Source organism: Rhamphochromis longiceps, linkage group LG16 (assembly GCF_057381845.1).
Source record: "Rhamphochromis longiceps isolate RC_006_pf linkage group LG16, R_longiceps_female_GT1.1, whole genome shotgun sequence".
In the NCBI taxonomy this organism is placed as follows: Eukaryota; Metazoa; Chordata; class Actinopteri; order Cichliformes; family Cichlidae; genus Rhamphochromis; species Rhamphochromis longiceps.
Window position 1 is genome coordinate 29,438,354 of NC_140572.1, and position 26,297 is coordinate 29,464,650.

At 42.8% G+C, this 26,297-nt stretch overlaps 4 protein-coding genes across 4 annotated transcripts; all 4 read left to right on the forward strand.

The window, feature by feature from the left end:
* The first annotated feature begins 3,059 nt into the window (after nt 1–3,059).
* Nucleotides 3,060–4,271, forward strand: LOC146651381 (olfactory receptor 4B13-like). The gene has a single exon (XM_085384564.1). The coding sequence runs from the start codon at nt 3,277–3,279 to the stop codon at nt 4,219–4,221; it is 945 nt and encodes a 314-aa protein (XP_085240690.1). The 5' UTR covers nt 3,060–3,276; the 3' UTR covers nt 4,222–4,271.
* Nucleotides 4,272–11,633: 7,362 nt separating this feature from the next.
* On the forward strand, nt 11,634–12,578 carry LOC146651382 (olfactory receptor 6F1-like). Its single transcript, XM_085384635.1, has one exon. The coding sequence runs from the start codon at nt 11,634–11,636 to the stop codon at nt 12,576–12,578; it is 945 nt and encodes a 314-aa protein (XP_085240761.1).
* Nucleotides 12,579–19,324: 6,746 nt separating this feature from the next.
* On the forward strand, nt 19,325–20,269 carry LOC146651383 (olfactory receptor 10Z1-like). The gene has a single exon (XM_085384985.1). It carries the CDS (start codon nt 19,325–19,327, stop codon nt 20,267–20,269), a length of 945 nt encoding a protein of 314 aa, XP_085241111.1.
* Nucleotides 20,270–23,101: 2,832 nt separating this feature from the next.
* LOC146651384 (olfactory receptor 10Z1-like) lies at nt 23,102–24,523 on the forward strand. Its single transcript, XM_085384579.1, has one exon. It carries the CDS (start codon nt 23,579–23,581, stop codon nt 24,521–24,523), a length of 945 nt encoding a protein of 314 aa, XP_085240705.1. The 5' UTR covers nt 23,102–23,578.
* Nucleotides 24,524–26,297: the final 1,774 nt, after the last annotated feature.

Sequence of the window (26,297 nt, forward strand, 5' to 3'; positions counted from 1 at the left end):
TTCTTTGCCTTGCTGTGTCTTGATGTTCAAGGTATATTAGCTGATATATGTGCAAGTTGATTAAACAGGTTTATTTCAAAGTGTTTTAGGTTTAAAGTAAACAAAATATTGTATGAAATATTCTGTTGTAAAGGGCTGGTTAGTGCAGGCATCCCTGTGTGTTACATCTCAGTTTATCACAAAGGTCAGTTAACAACGCTTAATGTTTCTTTTTTTTTTTTCTATAAACACGTTCCATATATAAATATAAGGATCAGTGTTATTAGGTTGTATTTTTTCAGTAGTATTTATTTATTTATATATAAAGGTTTTTTTATTATTATTTTGGAAAAATAGTAATTGAACTGTTACCTACTTTTATTTTGCATTTTTTTTGTTTTTAAATTTATATGTAAATTTCTCTCTGTACATTAATTAATGACACCATAATTCTGTACTTTTTGAAATCTGATCATATATCCCCATTGCTTGACATACTGTAGTATTTACTACTTTAAGAATTAAAGTTTTGTTTAGCATATCAAGCATAAAATTGTGCTGTTGTTGTTTTTTGAAGTTTTTCAATCCCATAGCATAAAAAAAAAAAACCCAACAAAAAACAATGCAATAATAGTATTTTAACAGTAACTCCCTTCTCTTCTACTCCTTCCTCGCCTTAACTAGGAAGGAGGCTCTCTCAGCTGGTGTGTTTCTCCAGGCTAACACCTTTCTGCTTTTTCTCCATCAATGTCCTGCTAACATCAAGTTGTGTGATATAAACATTCTGTCACGGCTGTCGAGGCGAGCCATGTGGTATTGACGGGAGAAAGGACCCAAATCGCAGGCAGTAGATGATAATGCTGGTGATGTTATATTTACACAGTGGTGAGATGACAAAACAGGCAAGAGGGAAGACAAAACTAAAGACCTAAACTGGGAAAGCTAAATGACAAACCTGAGAGGGTACCAGAATGGGGTGAGAGGCAGAGAGACACTGACAAGGGACAGGACACCGTGGACCACAGAGTAACGCAGACTGACACGGCGTAACGCAGACGAACCGGCAACAGGCAGGAGAACACACAGGGCTTAAATACACACACCAGTAATCAGGGGATGAGAGACAGAAGGGCAACACAGCTGGGAGAAATCAGAGCTGACGGGACAGAGGAAACGTAAACTGAACACACTCACATCAGACAGAGACCTTCACAATAAGACAGGAAACTCAGACACAGGGAACCAAACAAGACACAGAACTAAACAGACAGATTCGCAAACAGACGGGGTGACACCATAGACAGACAGACCGAATATAACACATAGAACTCGAACAATAATAATCATCATAATAATAAACTAAAAGCGCTGGGTCACCGACCCAGGACCATGACAGTACCCCCCCTCAAGGGCTGGCACCAGACAGCCCAACACAAGAAAACGAAAGAAAAACACAAAAACCGCCCAAAACAGAAAACAACCCGAACAGGGCGGGCAGCGGGGGTCCAGGAAGGAGGGCTCGAAACAAAACACCGAAGCACAAGAAAGCCCCAAAACAAAAGAGGAGTCCAAAAAAGAACAGTTCAGGGGGCCGGCCGTGCGGATGGCAACGGCGGCGACGTGGAAACAGTTCAGGGGGCCGGCCGTGCGGAAGGCAGCGGTGGCGATCCGGGGGCCGGCCGTGCGGAAGGCAGCGGTGGCGACTCAGGCGAAAGGGGTCCAGGGGCCGGCCGTGCGGAAGGCAGCGGAAGGCAGCGGAAGGCAGCGGAAGGCAGCGGCGGCGATTCAGGCGAAGGGGGTCTGGGGGCCGCCCACGACGGAGATGACGCCCGACCAGTGGCCTGGAAGGCGGCCAATAAACCACAGAACCAGACGAGGCTGGACCAGGCGACGCCGAAGGCGAAGACACGGAGGCTGGGCCAGACGAGGATGAAGCAGCTGAAGCAGAGGCTGGGCCAGACGAAGGCGAAGCGGAGGCTGGGCCAGACGAGGATGAAGCAGCTGAAGCGGAGGATGAAGCCGGAGCTGGCGACGCTGACGATGCTCCTCGGGCCCCCCAGCTGACGAGGCAGGAGGCTGGACGGGCTCCTCGGGCCCTCCAGCTGACGAGGCAGGAGGTTGGATGGGCTCCTCGGGCCCTCCAGCTGACGAGGCAGGAGGTTGGATGGGCTCCTCGGGCCCTCCAGCGAGAACAGTCTCAGGACCAGTGGGCACAGGGACCTCTGGCAGGCACAGAAGAGAACCAGCAGGTGCACGGGCCCCTGGCAGGGACAGAACAGAACCAGCAGGCGCACGGGCCCCTGGCAGGGACAGAACAGAACCAGCAGGTGCACGGGCCCCTGGCAGGCACAGAACAGGACCAGCAGGCGCACGGGCCCCTGGCAGGCACAGAACAGAACCAGCAGGTGCACGGGCCTCTGGCAGGCACAGAACAGAACCAGCAGGTGCACAGGCCCCTGGCAGGGACAGAACAGAACCAGCAGGCACACGGGCCCCTGGCAGGCACAGAACAGGACCAGCAGGCGCATGGGCCTCTGGCAGGCACATAGCAGGCTGCAGCTGCACAGAGCATTGACTCTGCTCAGGCAGCAACAGCCGGGTGCAGTCCTCAGCTGGCTTCTTAACCTCCAGGGGTCCAGAGTCAGCTGGGGGCTGAAACCCAGTGTGGAGTTGTGATATGATGTGATAACATTAGGTGGCTGCATTATAATGTGAATGTATAATATTGTTGTCAGGCCTCTGTGTAACTGTAGGAGAAAAATAGTTTGATAGAAACAGCATTAGAATAGAATAATCCTTTAATTGTCCCACAGGGGGAAATTTGGTTGTAACAGCAGCCAGAAAGACACATATAGAAACAAACAGGACACAGAACAAAAACATACACTCATCCCTGTTGGACAACATCTCCCACCCCATGCAGGAGACTGTGACAGCACTGAGCAGCTCCTTCAGTGGCAGGCTGCGGCACACACGGTGTGGGACGGAGAGATTTCGCAGGTCTTTCCTCCTCACTGCTGTCAGGCTCCACAACAAAGACTTTAACTGATCAAACACACACATTCACACACACTGAGTGCAATACTCTTTTTCTGACAAAGTTGTATTTTTACTCAGTTGTATAAAGCATTTGCATTCTATTTCTATCCTATTGTATATTTTATTCTATTTATTGTACTGTATATAGTATTTTATTTTATTCTATAATTAATGGGAGGTGAAGAGGGACAGCAGACATTAGTCAGGTACAGACGCAGCAGCTCAGTGCTCTGTTATGTTGTTATTTTAAAAAGGTAGATGTGCCCTCTGATCATGGATAATCAGTCTAATGAAAGAAGTTTTATTCTGTCAGGATTTAATGAGATAATGAATTTCACAGTACCCCTCTTCTCAGTTACTTTACTGTATTACTGTGTGATTTTGTTCTTCAATATTTCTCTTGTGCTGCTCATTGTCTTGGATGAAAGCCTCCATGAACCTATGTACATTTTCCTGAGTAGCCTTTGCATTAATGCACTTTATGGAACCACAGGTTTCTACCCCAAATTCCTTTCAGATTTACTGTCGTCTTCTCACAGAATCTCCTATGAAGGGTGCCTTTTACAAGCTTTTATCATGTATTCATTTGCTTGCTGTAATTTGTCTATTTTAACTGTCATGGCCTTTGACAGGTATCTGGCTATATGTCGACCTCTGCACTACCACTCTTTCATGACTAAGAGGAGGCTTTCACAGCTGGTGTGTTTCTCCTGGCTGACACCTTTCTGTGTTTTTTCCATTAATGTCCTGCTTACAGCAAGACTCAAGTTATGTGGTATAAACATTCAGAGAGTCTTATGTCTAAACTGGTTAATTGTTAAACTTGCTTGTCCTGAAGCTGACACTTTTTCAAATAACATAAGTGCATATGTGATACTTGTCGTTTATCTGTCTCATTGGCTTTTCATAATTTGGACTTACATATACCTTATTAAAACATGTGTGAGGTCCAGAGAGGACAGAGTAAAGTTTACGCAGACCTGTGTGCCCCATCTGACTTCTGTGATCATAAATGTCACTGTAATGGCTTTTGATTCGATGTACTTGCGCTTTGGCTCCAGAGATTTATCCCAAAGCCTCCAAAACTTCATCACTCTTGAATTTCTCATCATCACTCCAGTTACGAATCCTCTCATGTATGGATTTAAACTCACCAAAATACGAAACAGAATCTTGAGTTTAATTCATTTGAAAGGGAAATGATTTCCATTAAGGTTTGATTTCCTTATTTAAAATAATTCAAAAATATTCAAAACAGATGCAGCAATATAAATACAAGTCTTCTGAAGGCACTTGATTCAGAAACATTTAGTCATGTTTGCCTTGTCTAAGGCAAACATATATTTGGACTAGACTAATTTTACTAATATTCTTTGTTACATTTGTCATAATATGACATATATTTGTCATATATGTCATATTTGCTCGATCCAGCACGAACGTTAAATGAAAACAACATTTTTTTTCATGTTTTTGACTAAGAATTTGATTTTAAAAAGGATTCTGCATGAGTTTTTAAGTACTGTTGTAAAATTCATCTATATACCATTCAGAAATCATCACAAATTGATATTTCATTTCTTTGCCTTGCTGTGTCTTCATGTTCAAGGTATATTAGCTGATATATGTGCAAGTTGATTAAACAGGTTTATTTCAAAGTGTTTTAGGTTTAAAGTAAACAAAATATTGTATGAAATATTCTGTTGTAAATGGCTGGTTAGTGCAGGCATCCCTGTGTGTTATATCTCAGTTTATCACAAAGATCAGTTAACAATGCTTAATGTTTCTTTTTTTTCAATAAACATGTTGCATGTATAAATATAAGGATCAGTGTTATTAGTTTGTATTTATTTTTTCAGTAGTATGTATTTATTTATATAGAGTTTTTTTTATTATTATTTTGGAAAAATAGTAATAGTAATTGAACTGTTACCTACTTTTATTTGGCTTTTTTTCTTAATTTATATGTAAATTTCTCTCTGTACATTAATTAATGACACCATAATTCTGTACTTTTTGAAATCTGATCATATATCCCCATTGCTTGACATACTGTAGTATTTATCCATTCATCCATCCATCTTCATCCGCTTTATCCGAGGCCGGGTCGCGGGGGCAGCAGCCTAAGTAAAGAGGCCCAGACCTCTCTCTCCCCAGCCACGTCCTCCAGCTTATCCGGGGGAACACCAAGGCGTTCCCAGGCCAGCTGAGAGATATAATCTCTCCAGCGTGTCCTGGGTCTGCCTCGGGGCCTCCTCCCGGTGTCATATGCCCGGAACACCCCAATCCGTCTGTCGATCTCCGGCTCCCTTCTCCCATCACTCGCGAACAAGACCCCGAGATACTTGAACTCCTCCACTTGGGGCAGGAACTCATCCCCGACCCGGAGTGGGCACTCCACCCTTTTCCGGCTGAGAACCATGGCCTCAGATTTGGAGGTGCTGATCCTCATTCCCGCTGCTTCACACTCAGCTGCGAACCATTCCAGTGCGAGCTGGAGGCCATCACCCGATGAAGCCAACAGAACCACATCATCTGCAAAAATCAGAGATGAGATTCTGAGGCCACCAAAGCGAAAGCCCTCCGCCACTTGGCTGCGCCTAGAAATCCTGTCCATAAAAATTATGAACAGAACCGGAGACAAAGGGCAGCCCTGGCGGAGCCCATCACCCACCGGGAACGAGTCCGACTTATTGCCGGCAATGCGAACCAAGCTCTTACAACGGTTGTATAGGGATCGAATGGCCCGTAGCAATGGGCCAGACACCCCATACTCCCGCAACACCTCCCACAGGACACCCCGAGGAACACGGTCGAATGCCTTCTCCAAGTCCACAAAACACATGTAGACTGGTTGGGCAAACTGTCATCACATTGACCTTTCTATTTTTATAGGTTGAGTTCATTTTATACATAATGCATAAATGTGCTTGGTTAGAGTTGATGTTCCATTCTAGAAGGTTTTAAGCTTCACTGGTGAAAGTGTCCAGATGATACATGCTGAGGGGAGATGAGAACATAGCAGGTTAATTGCATGCACGCTTACGATACACATATTAATCTAGTAGCAGGTCTGAGCGAAGGCCTAAGCGTCTTCTGCTTCAGTTTGAGACTGGCTGCAAAGTACTCTACTTAGTGATTAATGACGAGGGTCCATTATTAGCTCTCAGAGATGCTAAGACCTGAAGTTATTACCTTAAAAGGCAAGTAATGTAGAAAGGAGAAGTTATATGTCGGTGTAAGGTTATATGTACGTGATGTACCCTTGTCTGCACGAGTTGAACTTTTGCCCATCTGTCACCATGTATTTTTGAACTGTATTGACGTAGGTGTGATATTTTGTCCTATAAAACCAGAACCCAATGTATTCTTGTCAGAGCAACCCATTCCGTATGCTGACGGTTGGTTGTTCTCCTGTGATAATAAAACTCATCGTTTGATTGCACTTTTCCGGAGCCTCCGTAGTTTGTTGTCTGGTCTAAAGTTGATCGATCTCGCAGCAGTTGGAACACACCCTCCGGTCCCCCTTCTTAAAGATGGGGACCACCACCCCGGTCTGCCAGTCCACAGATACTGCCCCTGATCTCCATGCAACATTGCAGAGGCGTGTCAACCAGGACAGCCCTACAATGTCCAGAGCCTTCAGGAACTCGGGGCGGACCTCATCAACACCAGGGGCTCTGCCACCAAGGAGTTGTTTAACTGCCTCAGTGACCTCACCCCCGGAAATTGGCAGGTCATTCCCCTCATCCCCAGACTCTGCTTCCTCCTCGGAAGACGTGTCAGTGGGATTAAGGAGGTCATCGAAGTATTCCTTCCACCGCCTGACAATTTTCTCAGTCGACGTCAGCAGCGCTCTGCCAGCACTATACACAGTGCAGGTAGAGCACCGCTTTCCCCTCCTGAGACGCCTGACAGTTTTCCAGAATCTCTTCGAGGCAGTCCGAAAGTCTTTTTCCATGGCCTCTCCGAACTCCTCCCACACCCGAGTTTTTGCTTCAGCCACTGCCCGAGCCGCATTCCGCTTGGCCTGTCGATACCTGTCGGCTGCCTCCGGAGTCCCACAGGCTAACCAAGCCCAATAGGACTCCTTCTTCAGCCTGGTGGCTCCCTTCACCTCTGGTCTCCACCATTTGGCTCGGGGATTACCACCACGGCAGGCACCAACCACCCTGCGGCCGCAGCTCAATGCAGCAGCTTCGGCAATGGAGACGCTGAACATGGTCCATTCGGACTCAATGTCCCCAGTCTCCCTCGGAATGCTGTTGAAGCTCTGCCGGAGGTGTGCGTTGAAGATCTCGCGGACTGGGGCCTCTGCTAGACGTTCCCAGCACACCCTCACTACGCGTTTAGGTGCACCAGGTCTGTCCAGCATCCTCCCCCGCCACCTGATCCAACTCACCACCAGGTGGTGATCAGTTGACAGCTCAGCCCCTCTCTTTACCCAAGTGTCCAGAACATATGGTCGCAGGTCTGATGATACGATTACAAAATCGATCATCGACCTACGGCCTAGAGCGTCCTGGTGCCACGTGCACTTATGGACACAGGGTGTTCGTTATGGCCAAACTGTGATTAGCACAGAAGTCCAATAACAAAACACCGCTCGGGTTCAGATCAGGGAGGCCGTTCCTCCCAATCACGCCCCTCCAGGTCTCGCTGTCGTTACCCACATGAGCATTGAAGTCTCCCAGCAGGACAACAGAGTCTCCAGGTGGAGCACCTTCCAGCACCCCCCCAGGGACTCTAAGAAGGCTGGGTACTCTGAACTTCCACTCAGCGCATAAGCGCAGATGACAGTCAGGACCCATTCTCCAACCCTAAGGCGCAGGGAACAAAACCTCTCGTCCACCGGGAAAAACCCCAACGTACCGGCAGCAAGCCGAGGGGATATTAGAATACCCACCCCAGCCCGTCGCCTCTCACCAGGGGCAACTCCAGACTGAGACAGAGTCCAGCCCCTCTCCAGGAGACTGGTTCCAGAGCCCAAGCCATGCGTAGAGGTGAGCCCGACTATATCTAGCCGGTACCTCTCAACCTCACGCACTAACTCAGGCTCCTTCCCCACCAGAGAGGTGACATTCCATGTCCCTATTGCCAGTCTTGGCAGCCGGTGGTCAGTCCGCCAGGGCCTCCGCTCCTGGTCGCCACCCGGCACACAATGCACCCGAACCCTATGGCGCCTCCTGCGGGTGGTGGGCCTGCGGGAGGATGGGCCCATGTCTCCTTTTCGGGCTGTGCCCGGCCGGGCCCCATGGACTAAGGCCTGGCCACCAGATGCTCGCCCTCGGGCACCCGTTATCGACTCTGCTTCTAGATTAATTAACCAGTGGTTAGAGCATGAGGGAGAAGCCTCTCTTTACACTGTGGAAGCCAACCTACAATACCTTATTTCCGGTTATCCCTGGCTATTGGACTCTCTGCATCCGCTCGTGCAGAATTTCGTTCTCCACGAGCTTCACCTACACCCCCCCGCCGCTACCGCTTGCCTGCTCGCTTCAACGGAGGACGTGCCGTCCGAATCGCCGGACGAGGGATTACCCGGCCTGTCGGAGCCATCTCCAAGAAAGAAGCGACGTTTGCGCCGTCGGCGTGGCACCCCACAGCCGGATGTCGGGACATGTAAGCAATCGGCTGTGGTGAATGAAAGGAAAGCTTTTTCTGCTGCGTCAGACTCTGTGACTGTGTTTTCTGGAGCTATTTTTTGTGTTTCTACTGAGGATAACAATGATTTCTCACCCATGGCCATAGCTTGTAAGACTGCCTGTTCTGAACCCTCGTTCCATGTTTATGACCGTGTCCGCTCCATTGTCTCATCCTCACTTCCATCCCAGTCAAATGCCACGCTGCCCTCAGTTCAGTCAGTTCAGTCAGCAGCCGTGATGCCCTCAGTTCAGTCAGCAGCCGCGCTGCCCTCAGTTCAGTCAGCAGCCGCGCTGCCCTCAATTTAGTCAGCAGCCGCGCTGCCCTCAGTTCAGTCAGCCACTCCACCACTTATTACGACTCCACTACAATCGTCTCCGCTACCTGTAGGTCAGTCTGTAGCCGCTTCGCTGCCTATTGCACTGTCCCCACCAGTTCAGCTGTCTGCCCGCTCATTTACTCAGCCACCATCCTCACTGTCTCATTCAAAGCAGGGAACACACTTCACCAGAATATCTGCTGGTTCTCTTAAGCTGGCCATGTCAGAGACAGTTGCTTCCTCTAGGGCCTCCCCAGAGGCTGGGTGTCAGTCACCAGCCAACTCTGGACCCCTAGAGGTCAAGACGCCAGCGCCAGCAGCCTCACCGGAGAACTCACCAGAACAGTGTCAGCTCTCAGCACCCCCTGAGAGCTCAAGTGAGTTCACCCGTCCGCCTCCGTCCTCTGCTGAGTGTATTGGGGAACACTTTCAGCCCTCTGAGGACTGCTTAGTCCCAGCCAGGGTCCACACTGGCAGAGGTCTCTGTACCTGCTGCTTCAGTGTCTGTTTCCACTGGAGGGCCAGAGGAGCCCGTCCAGTCTCAAGCCATGTTAGCTGGGGGTTCAGGTGAACCCAGCCAGCCTCAAGTGTCGTCTGCTGGAAGGCCCGAGTCACCCGTCCAGCCTCAAGTGTCGTCTGCTGGAGGGCCCGAGTCGCCCGTCCAGCCTCAAGTGTCGTCTGCTACACAGCAAATTCAAAAGTGTTAAATGTTTTGGTGTTAATAGTCTTCTTGCAAAAGTAGAGTTAATTTTACTCTAAGCAGAGTCACATTCTTTTAATGTAACTCTGAGGTGTAAAATGATAGTAGTTAAAATCGAGTGTTAAAAATGAGTGTTTCTCTGTCAAATCTGGGGGTGTTACAATGGAAACATTAACTCCTGACCTCTTAACTCTGAACTCCGACAGGGGCTATGACACCAACAGAGTAAATTCACAGACTCCGCCTCCAGCACGGCTCCAGTCGAAGCTGAAGTGAAGCCGTTTCAGAACATTTTGCTCTACATATTTGAGTTGTTTGCCATGCTTGGTAAGTCATTTTTTTCAAAGATTGTTTCAATTATTATTATGAGCTTTTACTTCTGTGGCTCTTTGGAGTTGAGACAAAGCTGTGTGAAAGGCATTAGCCGTGTTGCTCGCTGATAGCATAATATTCTGTTTTAGCTAGCTGAAAGGTATTGTTTGTGGGCAAATACCACAGCCTTGAAAAAAGCTTGCATGTGAATTTTCAGTCAAACCTTTGGTCAAATACACCTAAAACAATGTCTAGAATGTGAAATGTTAGTATAATGGTGCTACTTGAAGTCTGACAACGATCGCCCATAAAAAAAAAACGAGCAAACAGCAGTAGCAGACGTCCTGACTGGATTCTACGTTAGCATTTAGATCCCTCCAGAGTTTTGTGCACACGGTTTAGGTAAAAATGAAAAAGGTTGAGGTTTTACATTTAGTTCAGTATTACCTGTTGCCTGCGTCCTTGTCCTTTGGGAAAATACTTTACACAAGTAATGGCTCAAAAAGGATTCCTTTTTTTTTTTTTTTTTTTTTACTGTGCTGCAATTGTTTACTGGATTATTTGTGCCATTAATTAGTGTCAACTAATTTTTATTCAATCTCCGCACAGGATATGCTTGTGAAGATGGAATATGGGGGAGAGCAGAAGTGCGTTGAAGTTCCACAAAGGGATGAATGAAGGACATGCATATTGTATTGAAGAAATAAGTGATGAGAATGCTGTTATTTGCATTTACCAGCTCACCTATGTCAGACCTTTTGATAAACACAATTCTAATGAAAGTGAGAACATGTACACTGAACACAGTTCAGAATAAATGTTTTTCAAAAACCATTGCGTCTTTTTAGTAAATGTTTATTTCCAAAAGAAATTTCTAGAAGTTCAGAACAGTAAAATTCCCGCTTTTTAGAATGAATTAGAAGATAACTCTTACGTAGTTAAACTAAAATACTCTTGAGAGTTAATATATAAACTCTTAACACCAAGTGTTAAATTATCAACTCCAGACAGATTTGGTGTTTAACACTAAATCAGAGTTAACGTACCAACTCTCCAAAAAGAGTTAAATTAACACTCTCTGGTGTGGACCCATATAGACACTTTAATAGTGTTGAAATCAAATCCGACAGTGTTAATTTGCACATGCTGGATTTGCTGTGTAGAGGGCCCGAGTCGCCCGTCCAGCCTCAAGTGTCGTCTGCTAGAGGGCCCGAGTTGCCCGTCCAGCCTCATCCAAGTGAGATGAGAGAAATGTTTCATTCATCCAACTGACAAAACATTTTTCCCACTGAAAACGCAACGTCCAGATGAACAGAATCTACTTTTGGAGATTTACTTACCTGGACGATTGAGCATGCATGAAGACGATATTATATTATATTATATTATATTATATTATATTATATTATATTATATTATATTATTTTATATTATATTATATTATATTAACTTGTGCCATCATCAATTTTATAACTTTTTTGCCCTTCAATCAACAGAGGTCAAATTCCCAGGTGTGTGTTTGTTGTTGAGCCAAAGGCAGCATTTAAGGGAAGGTGACGAGGGAGAACAGATACTGTTAGGGATCTAGATACAGCAGCTCTGTGCTCTGTACACTTACATATTGTTACACAAAGAAGGTAGATGTGTTCTCTGATCATGGATAATGTGTCTATTGTAAGAATTTTTATTTTGTCAGGATTTAATGAGACAATGAATTACAGAGTACCACTCTTGTTAACCACCTTACTGTATTATTGTGTGATTTTATTTATCAATATTTCTCTTGTGCTGCTCATTGTCTTGGATGAAAGCCTCCATGAACCTATGTACATTTTACTGAGCAGCTTCTGCATAAATGCACTTTATGGGACCACAGGTTTCTACCCAAAATTCCTTTCAGATTTACTGTCGTCTTCTCACAGAATCTCCTATGAAGGGTGCCTTTTACAAGCTTTTATCATGTATTCATTTGCTTGCTGTGATTTGTCTATTTTAGCTGTCATGGCCTTTGACAGGTATCTGGCAATATGTCGACCTCTGCACTACCACTCTTTCATGACTAAGAGGAGGCTTTCACAGTTGGTGTGTTTCTCCTGGCTGACACCTTTCTGTGTTTTTGCCATCAATGTAGTGCTTACAGCAAGACTCAAGTTATGTGGTATAAAGATTCAGAGAGCCTTATGTCTAAACTGGTTAATTGTTCAACTTGCTTGTCCTGAAGCTGACACTTTTTCAAATAACATCAGTGCATATGTGATACTTGTCATTAATGTGTCTCATTGGCTTTTCATAATTTGGACTTACATATATCTTATTAAAACATGTGTGAGGTCCAGAGAGGACAGAGTAAAGTTTATGCAGACCTGTGTGCCCCATCTGACTTCTGTGATCATAAATTTCACTGTAATGGTTTTTGATTCGATGTACTTGCGCTTTGGCTCCAGAGATTTACCCCAAAGCCTCCAAAACTTCATCACTCTTGAATTTCTCATCATCCCTCCAGTTATGAATCCTCTCATGTATGGATTTAAACTCACCAAAATACGACACAGAATCTTGAGTTTAATTTATTTGAAAGGGAAATGATTTCCATTAAGGTTAGATTTCCTTATTTAAAATAATTCAAAAATATTCAAAACTTGTCTAAGGCAAACATATATTTGGACTAGACTAATTTTACTAATATTCTTTGTTATATTTGTCATAATAGGACACATATTTGTCATATATGTCATATTTGCTCAATCCAGCACGAACATTAAATGAAAACAACATTTTTTTCATGTTTTTGACTAAGAATTTCATTTTAAAAAGGATTCTGCATGAGTTTTTAAGTACTGTTGTAAAATTCATCTATATACCATTCAGAAATCATCACAAATTGACATTTCATCTCCTTGCCTTGCTGTGTCTTCATGTTCAAGGTATATTAGCTGATATATGTGCAAGTTGATTAAACAGGTTTATTTCAAAGTGTTTTAGGTTTAAAGTAAACAAAATATTGTATGAAATATTCTGTTGTAAAGGGCTGGTTAGTGCAGGCATCCCTGTGTGTTACATCTCAGTTTATCACAAAGGTCAGTTAACAATGCTTAATGTTTTTTTTTTTCCTATAAACACGTTACATGTATAAATATAAGGATCAGTGTTATTAGGCTGTATTTTTTCAGTAGTATTTATTTATTTATATATATAGTTTTTTTTTATTATTATTATGGAAAAATAGTAATAGTAATTGAACTGTTACCTACTTTTATTTGGCATTTTTTTTTTGTTTTTAAATTTATATGTAAATTTCTCTCTGTACATTAATTAATGACACCATAATTCTGTACTTTTTGAAATCTGATCATATATCCCCATTGCTTGACATACTTTAGTACTTACTACTTTAAAAATTAAAGTTTTGTTTAGCATATCAAGCATAAAATTGTGCTGTTGTTGTTTGAAGTTTTTCAATCCCATTGCATAAAATTAAAAAATTAAAAAAAACAACAAAAAACAATGCAATAATAGTATTTTAACAGTAACTCCCTTCTCTTCTACTCCTTCCTCGCCTTAACTAGGAAGGAGGCTCTCTCAGCTGGTGTGTTTCTCCAGGCTAACACCTTTCTGCCTTTTCTCCATCAATGTCCTGCTAACATCAAGACTCAAGTTGTGTGATATAAACATTCTGTCACGGCTGCCGAGGCGAGCCATGTGGTATTGACGGGAGAAAGGACCCAAATCGCAGGCAGTAGATGATAATGCTGGTGATGTTATATTTACACAGTGGTGAGATGACAAAACAGGCAAGAGGGAAGACAAAACTAAAGACCTAAACTGGGAAAGCTAAATGACAAACCTGAGAGGGTACCAGAATGGGGTGAGAGGCAGAGAGACACGGACGAGGGACAGGACACCGTGGACCACAGAGTAACGCAGACTGACACGCCGTAACACAGACGAACCGGCATCAGGCAGGAGAACACACAGGGCTTAAATACACACACCAGTAATCAGGGGATGAGAGACAGAAGGGCAACACAGCTGGGAGAAATCAGAGCTGACGGGACAGGGGAAACGTAAACTGAACACACTCACATCAGACAGAGACCTTCACAATAAGACAGGAAACTCAGACACAGAGAACCAAACACGACACAGAACTAAACAGACAGATTCGCAAACAGTGGGGGGGGGGGCACCATAGACAGACAGAGACAGACCGAATATAACACATAGAACTCGAACAATAATAATCATCATCATAATAAACTAAAAGCGCTGGGTCACCGACCCAGGACCATGACAGTACCCCCCCCCCCCCCCCCCCCCTCAAGGGCTGGCACCAGACAGCCCAACACAAGAAAATGAAAGAAAAACACAAAAACCGCCCAAAACAGAAAACAACCCGACCAGGGCGGGCAGCGGGGGTCCATGAAGGAGGGCTCGAAACAAAACACCGAAGCACAAGAAAGTCCCAAAACAAAACAGGAGTCCAAAAAAGAACAGTTCAGGGGGCCGGCCGTGCGGAAGGCAACGGCGGCGATGTGGAAACAGTTCAGGTGGCCGGCCGTGCGGACGGCAACGGTGGCGACGTGGAAACAGTTCAGGGGGCTGGCCGTGCGGAAGGCAGCGGCGGCGACTCAGGCGAAAGGGGTCCGGAGGCCGGCCGTGCGGAATGCAGCGGCGGCGATTCAGGCGAAGGGGGTCTGGGGGCCGCCCACGACGGAGATGACGCCCGACCAGTGGCCTGGAAGGCGGCCAATAAACCACAGACCCAGACGAGGCTGGACCAGGCGACGCCGAAGGCGAAGACACGGAGGCTGGGCCAGACGAGGATGAAGCAGCTGAAGCGGAGGCTGGGCCAGACGAAGGCGAAGCAGCTGAAGCGGAGGCTGGGCCAGCCGAAGGCGAAGCAGCTGAAGCGGAGGCTGGGCCAGCCGAAGGCGAAGCAGCTGAAGCGGGGGCCGGGCCAGACGATGGCGAAGCGGGAGAAGCTGAGGCGGAGGCCGGACCGAGCGAAGCGGGCGAAGCTGAGGCGGAGGCCGGACCGGGCGAAGCTGAGGCCGGACCAGGCGAAGCTGAGGCCGGACCAGGCGAAGCTGAGGCCGGAGCTGGACCAGGCGAGGATGAAGCCGGAGCTGGACCAGGCGAGGATGCAGCCGGAGCTGGCGACGCTGACGATGCTGATGAGGAGGCTGCTGCAGGCGACGCTGATGCTGATGAGGAGGCTGATGCTGATGAGGAGGCTGCTGCAGGCGGCGCTGAAGCTGATGAGGAGGCTGCTGGTGGAGCAGGCGGCGGCAAGGATGAAACTGCTGCTGCAAGCGTGGATGAGGCTGCTGGTGGAGCAGCTGGTGGCTGGACGGGCTCCTCGGGCCCCCCAGCTGACGAGGCAGGAGGCTGGACGGGCTCCTCGGGCCCTCCAGCAAGAACAGTCTCAGGACCAGTGGGCTCTGGCAGGCATAGAACAGAACCAGCAGGCGCACGGGCCTCTGGCAGGGACAGAACAGAACCAGCAGGCACACGGGCCTCTGGCAAGCACATAGCAGGCTGCAGCTGCACAGAGTATTGACTCTGCTCAGGCAGCGACAGCCGGGTGCAGTCCTCAGCTGGCTTCTTAACCTCCAGGGGTCCAGAGTCAGCTGGGGGCTGAAACCCAGCCTCAGGGGAGGCCCTGGAGTGCATCTCAGTCTCAGAACTGGCCAGCCTTTGAGGAATGCTGACATTATTAAATTTGTCTCTCTGCTTGGAATGGATGGGCGAAGAACAGTGTTTTTCAGGTTGAATTGACTTGTATTGTTGTACAGGTGGAGAAACTGACACAGGATGCAGGGCTGGTGGCTGCTGAACAGGAGGCTGAACTGAGGGTGACTGACATAATGGTTGTGATGACAATGGTGGTGGAGTGGGAGACTGAACGGATGATAAGGCTGATGATTCTTCTGCCAACTGGGCTTCTGACTGGGCTAGGGATTGCAACATAGTTTGCAGTAAGTCTGGCTGTGACTGTAACTGAGCTACGGGTGGTGAGGCTGAATGTGGTGGAGGTGGCGACTGAGCTTCTGGCCAGGCGGCTAACCGAGCTTCTGGCCGGGCGGCTAACCGAGCTTCTGGCCGGGCGGCTAACCGAGCTTCTAGTAGATAGTCTTTTTTATTTTCAGATTCCGGATTAAAAGTCCTGGTTAGCATAACACAGGACTCGGAAGAGGCAGAATGAAAGCAGTCCTTTAAATCCTCAGAGCATGTGTTAACGGACCTTGGAGTATCTGACAAAGAATTAACAGTTTCTGAATTAATCTTTTCACATTTGAATAAACCTGAGTTGACTGGCATTGAATTACTAGACTCAGGATCAACTGACAGAGTGGTCATGAATGCAAGCTCAGATGGAACAGAAAAAACACTGTGTTCCTGACTCACAGAATCTGCCGGTAACTGACGGCCGCGTGGACGTCGCTTCCACCTGGGAGAAGGGGCTAGAGCGGCAGGGGAAGCGGGCGGTGATATGAGGCAGCTCTGAAGTGGCTGCTCCTGCTGTGGGGTGGATAGGCTGGGTGGAATGAGGATGATTCCCAGTGCTTTGTAAAAAGCCTGGGCTGGTGTGAGCTGGCCACTGGGGGGCTGCATGTACATGAAACAGTCACTCTAGCTGACCCCGAGGGCTTGCTTGGCGAGCGAAGGATGACGACGGCGTGACCGCCGTTTTGCCCAGAAGGAGGGAGAAGCCGAATGAACGGGCGGCATTTTGTCTGGCTGAGAGTCCTCTGGTGGACTGGGGAGAGGATCTTCCGGTAAGCCAGGCAGGTCAGCTGTCGCAGTTGGGGGGTGAAGATGAAGCGTGTTGAGGATGAAGTCCTGTACGAGTGGGTTAAGTGAGTCCAGCAACCAGGAGTGATTGGAAACTAGCCGCTGTAGTCGGGCCTCCAGAGCATGACGAAGTTCCTCCCCCTCATGCTCTAGCCACAGATTAGTCCATCTTGAAACTGAATCGGTTAATTCCTCCCGAAGCTCCTTGGAAGGTGCGAATGCCGCTGGGTCCATGTTTGGCTGGTTCATACTGTCACGGCTGCCGAGGCGAGCCGTGTGGTATTGACGGGAGAAAGGACCCAAATCGCAGGCAGTAGATGATAATGCTGGTGATGTTATATTTACACAGTGGTGAGATGACAAAACAGGCAAGAGGGAAGACAAAACTAAAGACCTAAACTGGGAAAGCTAAATGACAAACCTGAGAGGGTACCAGAATGGGGTGAGAGGCAGAGAGACACGGACGAGGAACAGGACACCGTGGACCACAGAGTAACGCAGACTGACACGGCGTAACGCAGAGTGACACGGCGTAACGCAGACTGACACGGCGTAACGCAGACGAACCAGCAACAGGCAGGAGAACACACAGGGCTTAAATACACACACCAGTAATCAGGGGATGAGAGACAGAAGGGCAACACAGCTGGGAGAAATCAGAGCTGACGGGACAGGGGAAACGTAAACTGAACACACTCACATCAGACAGAGACCTTCACAATAAGACAGGAAACTCAGACACAGGGAACCAAACAAGACACAGAACTAAACAGACAGATTCGCAAACAGTGGGGGTGACACCATAGACAGACAGAGACACAGACCGGATATAACACATAGAACTCGAACAATAATAATCATCATCATAATAAACTAAAAGCGCTGGGTCACCGACCCAGGACCATGACACATTCAGAGAGTCTTGTATCTAAACTGGTTAATAATTAAACTTGCTTGTCCTGATGTTGACATCTTTAGAAAAAACATCAGTGCAAATGTAACACTTATTGTTTATCTGTGTCATTGGCTTTTTATAATTTGGACTTACATATATCTTATTAAAACATGTGTGAGGTCCAGAGAGGACAGGTTAAAGTTTACGTAGACCTGTGTGCCCCACCTGATCTCTTTGATGACTTTCCTGTTTTTTCTTGATCCAGTGTACATGATATCTGGCTCTACACGTTTACCTCAAAGCCTCCAAAACTTCATCACTATTGAATTTCTCATCATCCCTCCAGTTATGAATCCTCTCATATATGGATTTAAACTCACCAAAATACGAAACAGGATATTGGGTTCATTTTATTTTAAAAGAACTTCGAAATTAAGAGCTCCTTGTTCACCAAATAAAAATAGAGCAAAATAAAATTTCAAAAATGTACATTATTCTCTTGTACATGACAGCAAATGAAGGCCTCATAACATTAACTATAAATGCACCAAGACAACCAAGTCTCAGTAAAAAGCGTTATTGTTTACTTAAATTTGACCTTTAGACTATCAAAGATCTGAAGACAACTAACACATATTTTACCTTTTGAAAATTTATTATTATTGTTTCTTGTTTTTACATTTTTTCAGATGTAAACTAAAATGCATTTCCACTTCTGGTTTTAGCTTTAATCCAGGTCATCTTATCGTTTGAACTTAAGGTGTCATAATGCCATATCTCTAACACGTTCCATTAAGATGTAAATTGGTCAATTTATTGTCATTTACAGTAAATAGGTTTATGTTTCTCAAGTAACAGACTCATATTTATATCCTTTTTTCAATTATAAAATGTTTGAGTCTCATGAGTGACGTGTTTACTGTGGCTCAAAGTTTAGCCAGTTTTCCGGGTGCCTCTGTAGTCTCGCTCATTGTACACTTATATCACAAGGCTAATTCAGAAAATATAACTGACATGATGTCTATATTTAAGAGAATATCAGCATTATAATGTGAATGTATAATATTGTTGTCAGGCCTCTGTGTAACTGTAGGAGAAAAATAGTTTGATAGAAACAGCATTAGAATAGAATAGAATAATCCTTTAATTGTCCCACAAGGGGAAATTTGGTTGTAACAGCAGCCAGAAAGACACATATAGAAACAAACAGGACACAGAACAGAAACATACACTCATCCCTGTTGGACAACATCTCCCACCCCATGCAGGAGACTGTGACAGCACTGAGCAGCTCCTTCAGTGGCAGGCTGCGGCACACACGGTGTGGGACGGAGAGATTTCGCAGGTCTTTCCTCCTCACTGCTGTCAGGCTCCACAACAAAGACTTTAACTGATCAAACACACACATTCACACACTCTGAGTGCAATACTCTTTTTCTGACAAAGTTGTATTTTTACTCAGTTGTATAAAGCATTTGCATTCTATTTCTATCCTATTGTATATTTTATTCTATTTATTGTACTGTATATAGTATTTTATTTTATTCTATAATTAATGGGAGGTGAAGAGGGACAGCAGACATTAGTCAGGTACAGACGCAGCAGCTCAGTGCTCTGTTATGTTGTTATTTTATAAAGGTAGATGTGCCCTCTGATCATGGATAATCAGTCTAATGAAAGAAGTTTTATTCTGTCAGGATTTAATGAGACGATGAATTTCACAGTACCCCTCTTCTCAGTTACTTTACTGTATTACTGTGGGATTTTGTTCTTCAATATTTCTCTTGTGCTGCTCATTGTCTTGGATGAAAGCCTCCACGAACCTATGTACATTTTCCTGAGTAGCCTTTGCATTAATGCACTTTATGGAACCACAGGTTTCTACCCCAAATTCCTTTCAGATTTACTGTCGTCTTCTCACAGAATCTCCTATGAAGGGTGCCTTTTACAAGCTTTTATCATGTATTCATGTGTGTGCTGTAATTTGTCTATTGTAGCTGTCATGGCCTTTGACAGGTATATGGCTATATGTCGACCTCTGCACTACCACTCTTTCATGACTAAGAGGAGGCTTTCACAGCTGGTGTGTTTCTCCTGGCTGACACCTTTCTGCATTTTTGCCATCCATGTCCTGCTTACAGCAAGACTCAAGTTATGTGGTATAAAGATTCAGAGAGTCTTATGTCTAAACTGGTTAATTGTTAAACTTGCTTGTCCTGAAGCTGACACTTTTTCAAATAACATAAGTGCATATGTGATACTTGTCATTAATGTGTCTCATTGGCTTTTCATAATTTGGACTTACTTATATCTTATTAAAACATGTGTGAGGTCCAGAGAGGACAGAGTAAAGTTTATGCAGACCTGTGTGCCCCATCTGACTTCTTTGATCATAAATGTCACTTTAATAGCTTTTGATTCGATGTACTTGCGCTTTGGCTCCATAGATTTACCCCAAAGCCTCCAAAACTTCATCACTCTTGAATTTGTCATCATCCGTCCAGTTATTAATCCTCTCATGTATGGATTTAATCTCACCAAAATACGAAACAGAATCTTGAGTTTAATTTATTTGAAAGGGAAATGATTTGAATTCAAAAATATTCAAAACAGATGCAGCAATATAAATACAAGTCTTTCTGAAGGCACTTGATTCAGAAACATTTAGTCATGTTTGCCTTGTCTAAGGCAAACATATATTTGGACTAGACTAATTTTACTAATATTCTTTGTTATATTTGTCATAATATGACATATATTTGTCAAATGTGTCATATTTGCTCAATCCAGCACAAACATTAAATGAAAACAACATTTTTTTCATGTTTTTGACTAAGAATTTCATTTTTAAAAGGATTCTGCATGGTTTTTTAAGTACTGTTGTAAAATTCATCTATATACCATTCAGAAATCATCACAAATTGACATTTCATTTCTTTGCCTTGCTGTGTCTTGATGTTCAAGGTATATTAGCTGATATATGTGCAAGTTGATTAAAAAGGTTTATTTCAAAGTGTTTTAGGTTTAAAGTAAACAAAATATTGTATGAAATATTCTGTTGTAAAGGGCTGGTTAGTGCAGGCATCCCTGTGTGTTACATCTCAGTTTATCACAAAGGTCAGTTAACAATGCTTAATGTTTCTTTTTTTTCAATAAACACGTTACATGTATAAATATAAGGATCAATGTTATTAGTTTGTATTTTTTCAGTAGTATTTATGTATTTATATAGGGTTTTTTATTATTATTATTTTGGAAAAAGTAGTAATACTAATTGAACTGTTACCTACTTTTATTTGGCATTTTTTTTTGTTTTTAAATTTATATGTAAATTTCTCTCTGTACATTAATTAATGACACCATAATTCTGTACTTTTTGAAATCTGATCATATATCCCCATTGCTTGACATACTTTAGTACTTACTACTTTAAAAATTAAAGTTTTGTTTAGCATATCAAGCATAAAATTGTGCTGTTGTTGTTTGAAGTTTTTCAATCCCATAGCATAAAATTTAAAAATAAAAAAAAAACAACAAAAAACAATGCAATAATAGTATTTTAACAGTAACTCCCTTCTCTTCTACTCCTTCCTTGCCTTAACTAGGAAGGAGGCTCTCTCAGCTGGTGTGTTTCTCCAGGCTAACGCCCTTCTGCCTTTTTTCCATCAATGTCCTGCTAACATCAAGACTCAAGTTGTGTGATATAAACATTCAGAGAGTCTTGTATCTAAACTGGTTAATAATTAAACTTGCTTGTCCTGATGTTGACATCTTTAGAAAAAACATCAGTGCAAATGTAACAGTTATTGTTTATCTGTGTCATTGGCTTTTTATAATTTGGATTTACATATATCTTATTAAAACATGTGTGAGGTCCAGAGAGGACAGGTTAAAGTTTACGCAGACCTGTGTGCCCCACCTGATCTCTTTGATGACTTTCCTGTTTTTTCTTGATCCAGTGTACATGATATCTGGCTCTACACGTTTACCTCAAAGCCTCCAAAACTTCATCACTATTGAATTTCTCATCATCCCTCCAGTTATGAATCCTCTCATATATGGATTTAAACTCACCAAAATATGAAACAGGATATTGGGTTTATTTTATTTTAAAAGAACTTCGAAATTAAGAGCTCCTTGTTCACCAAATAAAAATAGAGCAAAATAAAATTTCAAAAATGTACATTATTCTCTTGTACATGACAGCAAATGAAGGCCTCATAACATTAACTATAAATGCACCAAGACAACCAAGTCTCAGTAAAAAGCATTATTGTTTACTTAAATTTGACCTTTAGACTATCAAAGATCTAAAGACAGCTAACACATATTTTACCTTTTGAAAATTTATTATTATTGTTTCTTGTTTTTACATTTTTTCAGATGTAAACTAAAATGCATTTCCACTTCTGGTTTTAGGTTTAATCCAGGTCATCTTATCGTTTGAACTTAAGGTGTCATAATGCCATATCTCTAACACGTTCCATTAAGATGTAAATTGGTCAATTTATTGTCATTTACAGTAAATAGGTTTATGTTTCTCAAATAACAGACTCATATTTATATCCTTTTTTCAAGCATAAAATGTTTGAGTCTCATGAGTGACGTGTTTACTGTGGCTCAAAGTTTAGCCAGTTTTTCGGGTGCCTCTGTAGTCTCGCTCATTGTACACTTATATCACAAGGCTAATTCAGAAAATATAATATATACGACATGATGATGTCTATATTTAAGAGAATATCAGTTTCACAGTTTGCAAATTAATTCAAAGACAGGGGAAGAAAGAAGTGATTGCTTAGTAGGTTATAGATTCATGCTGCTTTAAAACTACCTTCTTTCCACAGAGCTGCTGTTAAAAAATAAAGGCCTGACAGTACTATATACACAGCAAGTGTGTTTTTGTTTATGAGTTGGCACCACAGATTGTACAAGGTTCATGTTAGCACAGAATTCTGGGCCCTATGTATAAACAGTCTCTATATATGTGACACAATGTGATGTGTGGAAGGAAGAGAGGACTCAAACACAGGACTCGCAGGCTGGTGAAGGATGTGGATGATGTTTGTTGTGAAGCCAGGATGAACGGAACATGAGAAGACGGACTGACTATACCAATTGAATAAATGAATGAATGAGTGAGGAAGTGAGTGAATTAATAAATTAATGGTTGGCTGGCTGACTGGATGGACTGAACTGAAAACACACATGAGGAATGGACGGAATGACAAGACTGGGAACTGAGGGCTTAGATACACAGTGTGGAGTTGTGATATGATGTGATAACATTAGGTGGCTGCATTATAATGTGAATGTATAATATTGTTGTCAGGCCTCTGTGTAACTGTAGGAGAAAAATAGTTTGATAGAAACAGCATTAGAATAGAATAGAATAATCCTTTAATTGTCCCACAAGGGGAAATTTGGTTGTAATAGCAGCCAGAAAGACACATATAGAAACAAACAGGACACAGAACAGAAACATACACTCATCCCTGCTGGACAACATCTCCCACCCCATGCAGGAGACTGTGACAGCACTGAGCAGCTCCTTCAGTGGCAGGCTGCGGCACACACGGTGTGGGACGGAGAGCTTTCGCAGGTCTTTCCTCCTCACTGCTGTCAGACTCCACAACAAAGACTTTAACTGATCAAACACACACATCCACACACTCTGAGTGCAATACTCTTTTTCTGACAAAGTTGTATTTTTACTCAGTTGTATAAAGCATTTGCATTCTATTTCTATCCTATTGTATATTTTATTCTATTTATTGTACTGTATATAGTATTTTATTTTATTCTATAATTAATGGGAGGTGAAGAGGGACAGCAGACATTAGTCAGGTACAGACGCAGCAGCTCAGTGCTCTGTTATGTTGTTATTTTAAAAAGGTAGATGTGCCCTCTGATCATGGATAATCAGTCTAATGAAAGAAGTTTCATTCTGTCAGGATTTAATGAGACGATGAATTTCACAGTACCCCTCTTCTCAGTTACTTTACTGTATTACTGTGTGATTTTGTTCTTCAATATTTCTCTTGTGCTGCTCATTGTCTTGGATGAAAGCCTCCATGAACCTATGTACATTTTCCTGAGTAGCCTTTGCATTAATGCACTTTATGGAACCACAGGTTTCTACCCCAAATTCCTTTCAGATTTACTGTCGTCTTCTCACAGAATCTCCTATGAAGGGTGCCTTTTACAAGCTTTTATCATGTATTCATGTGTGTGCTGTAATTTGTCTGTTGTAGCTGTCATGGCCTTTGACAGGTATATGGCTATATGTCGACCTCTGCACTACCACTCTTTCATGACTAAGAGGAGGCTTTCACAGCTGGTGTGTTTCTCCTGGCTGACACCTTTCTGCATTTTTGCCATCAATGTCCTGCTTACAGCAAGACTCAAGTTATGTGGTATAAACATTCAGAGAGTCTTATGTCTAAACTGGTTAATTGTTAAACTTGCTTGTCCTGAAGCTGACACTTTTTCAAATAACATAAGTGCATATGTGATACTTGTCATTATTGTGTCTCATTGGCTTTTCATAATTTGGACTTACTTATATCTTATTAAAACATGTGTGAGGTCCAGAGAGGACAGAGTAAAGTTTATGCAGACCTGTGTGCCCCATCTGACTTCTGTGATCATAAATTTCACTGTAATGGTTTTTGATGCGATGTACTTGCGCTTTGGCTCCAGAGATTTATCCCAAAGCCTCCAAAACTTCATCACTCTTGAATTTGTCATCATCCGTCCAGTTATGAATCCTCTCATGTATGGATTTAAACTCACCAAAATACGAAACAGAATCTTGAGTTTAATTTATTTGAAAGGGAAATGATTTCCATTAAGGTTAGATTTCCTTATTTAAAATAATTCAAAAATATTCAAAACAGATGCAGCAATATAAATACAAGTCTTTCTGAAGGCACTTGATTCAGAAACATTTAGTCATGTTTGCCTTGTCTAAGGCAAACATATATTTGGACTAGACTAATTTTACTAATATTCTTTGTTATATTTGTCATAATATGACACATATTTGTCATATATGTCATATTTGTTCAATCCAGCACGAACGTTAAATGAAAACAACATTGTTTTTTCATGTTTTTGACTAAGAATTTCATTTTCAAAAGGATTCTGCATGATTGTTTAAGTACTGTTGTAAAATTTCTGATGATTTCTGAATATACCATTCAGAAATCATCACAAATTGATATTTCATTTCTTTGCCTTGCTGTGTCGTGATGATCAAGGTATATTAGCTGATATATAACACGTTACATGTATAAATATAAGGATCAGTGTTATTAGGTTGTAATTTTTTCAGTAGTATTTATTTATTTATATAGGGGTTTTTATTATTTTGGAAAAATAGTAATAGTAATTGAACTGTTACCTACTTTTATTTTGGCAGTTTTTTGTTGTTTTTAAATTTATATGTAAATTTCTGTCTGTACATTAATTAATGACACCATAATTCTGTACTTTTTGAAATCTGATCATATATCCCCATTGCTTGACATACTGTAGTATTTACTACTTTAACAATTAAAGTTTTGTTTAGCATATCAAGTATAAAATTGTATTTTTCAATCCCATAGCATTAAATTAAAAAAAAACCAAAACAAAACAATGCAATAATAGTATTTTAACAGTAACTCCCTTCTCTTCTACTCCTTCCTCGCCTTATCCTTCCAACCAACCCTCAGCTCTATCATATCTTCTTTCTAATAGCAGATCCTCTAAATTCAAAGTGAAATATATTTCTAAAGCACGTTTAAAACAATAGCTTTTGACTAATGTGCTATCATGTAATAATAATAATCAAATGACAAAAAAAAACACGGGACAAAATGACAGAATTTAAGGAAGGAAAAATAAAAAGAGAAAACATGAGTAAGAAATACCACAAAAAAGTAATCAAATCTTCTGATTTAAAAGACAAAAAATAAAAGTGGCTTTTCAAATGGGTTTTAAAAATGTCTAATGTTGGGGTGATCCTGATGTGAAAGGGCATTTTGTTCCACAGTTTAGGAGCAGCCACAGCAAAGGCCCGATCTCCTCTGTGCCTTAATCTGGACCTCAGGAAATGTAGGAGCATGTGGTCTGCAGACCTCAGTGATCTTGAAGAATTGTACAAATTAAAAATATCAGAAAGGTACGAAAGGGCGATAATCCATGAAATACCTTAGAAACAATTAATGAGCTAAATAAAGCTTCTACAAGGATAAAGATCTGATATGATCCATTCATCTCACCTGCTGTATTATACTATTTCCAAACTGTTTGGTACAAAGATAAATCAGAGGTCAAACCAGATCATCAAGGAACTATTATTTGTAAATATAGTTTCATTTTAAAAATGTAATAATTTTAATCATTTTGAACAATTAAAACGCTTAAAATGTAAGACTTCCCTCAAAAAGAATGAAACCATCACTACCGCTACTCCTTCCATCTTCACAGTCATATCTATCTCCTGCTCCTTCACACACATGTATTCTATACATGCTATACATATGCATACTATACATTGCATCTAAAGTGCTCTTTCTTGTCATGAAGCCTGAAGTCATACTACTGCTCACACATCACTCTTCCACCTTTAC

What these genes read in the sequence shown, in the direction of transcription:
- LOC146651381 (XM_085384564.1), top strand. Translation starts at nt 3,277, where the DNA reads ATGTGCCCTCTGATCATGGATAATCAGTCTAATGAAAGAAGTTTTATT.
- LOC146651382 (XM_085384635.1), top strand. Translation starts at nt 11,634, where the DNA reads ATGTGTTCTCTGATCATGGATAATGTGTCTATTGTAAGAATTTTTATT.
- LOC146651383 (XM_085384985.1), top strand. Translation starts at nt 19,325, where the DNA reads ATGTGCCCTCTGATCATGGATAATCAGTCTAATGAAAGAAGTTTTATT.
- LOC146651384 (XM_085384579.1), top strand. Translation starts at nt 23,579, where the DNA reads ATGTGCCCTCTGATCATGGATAATCAGTCTAATGAAAGAAGTTTCATT.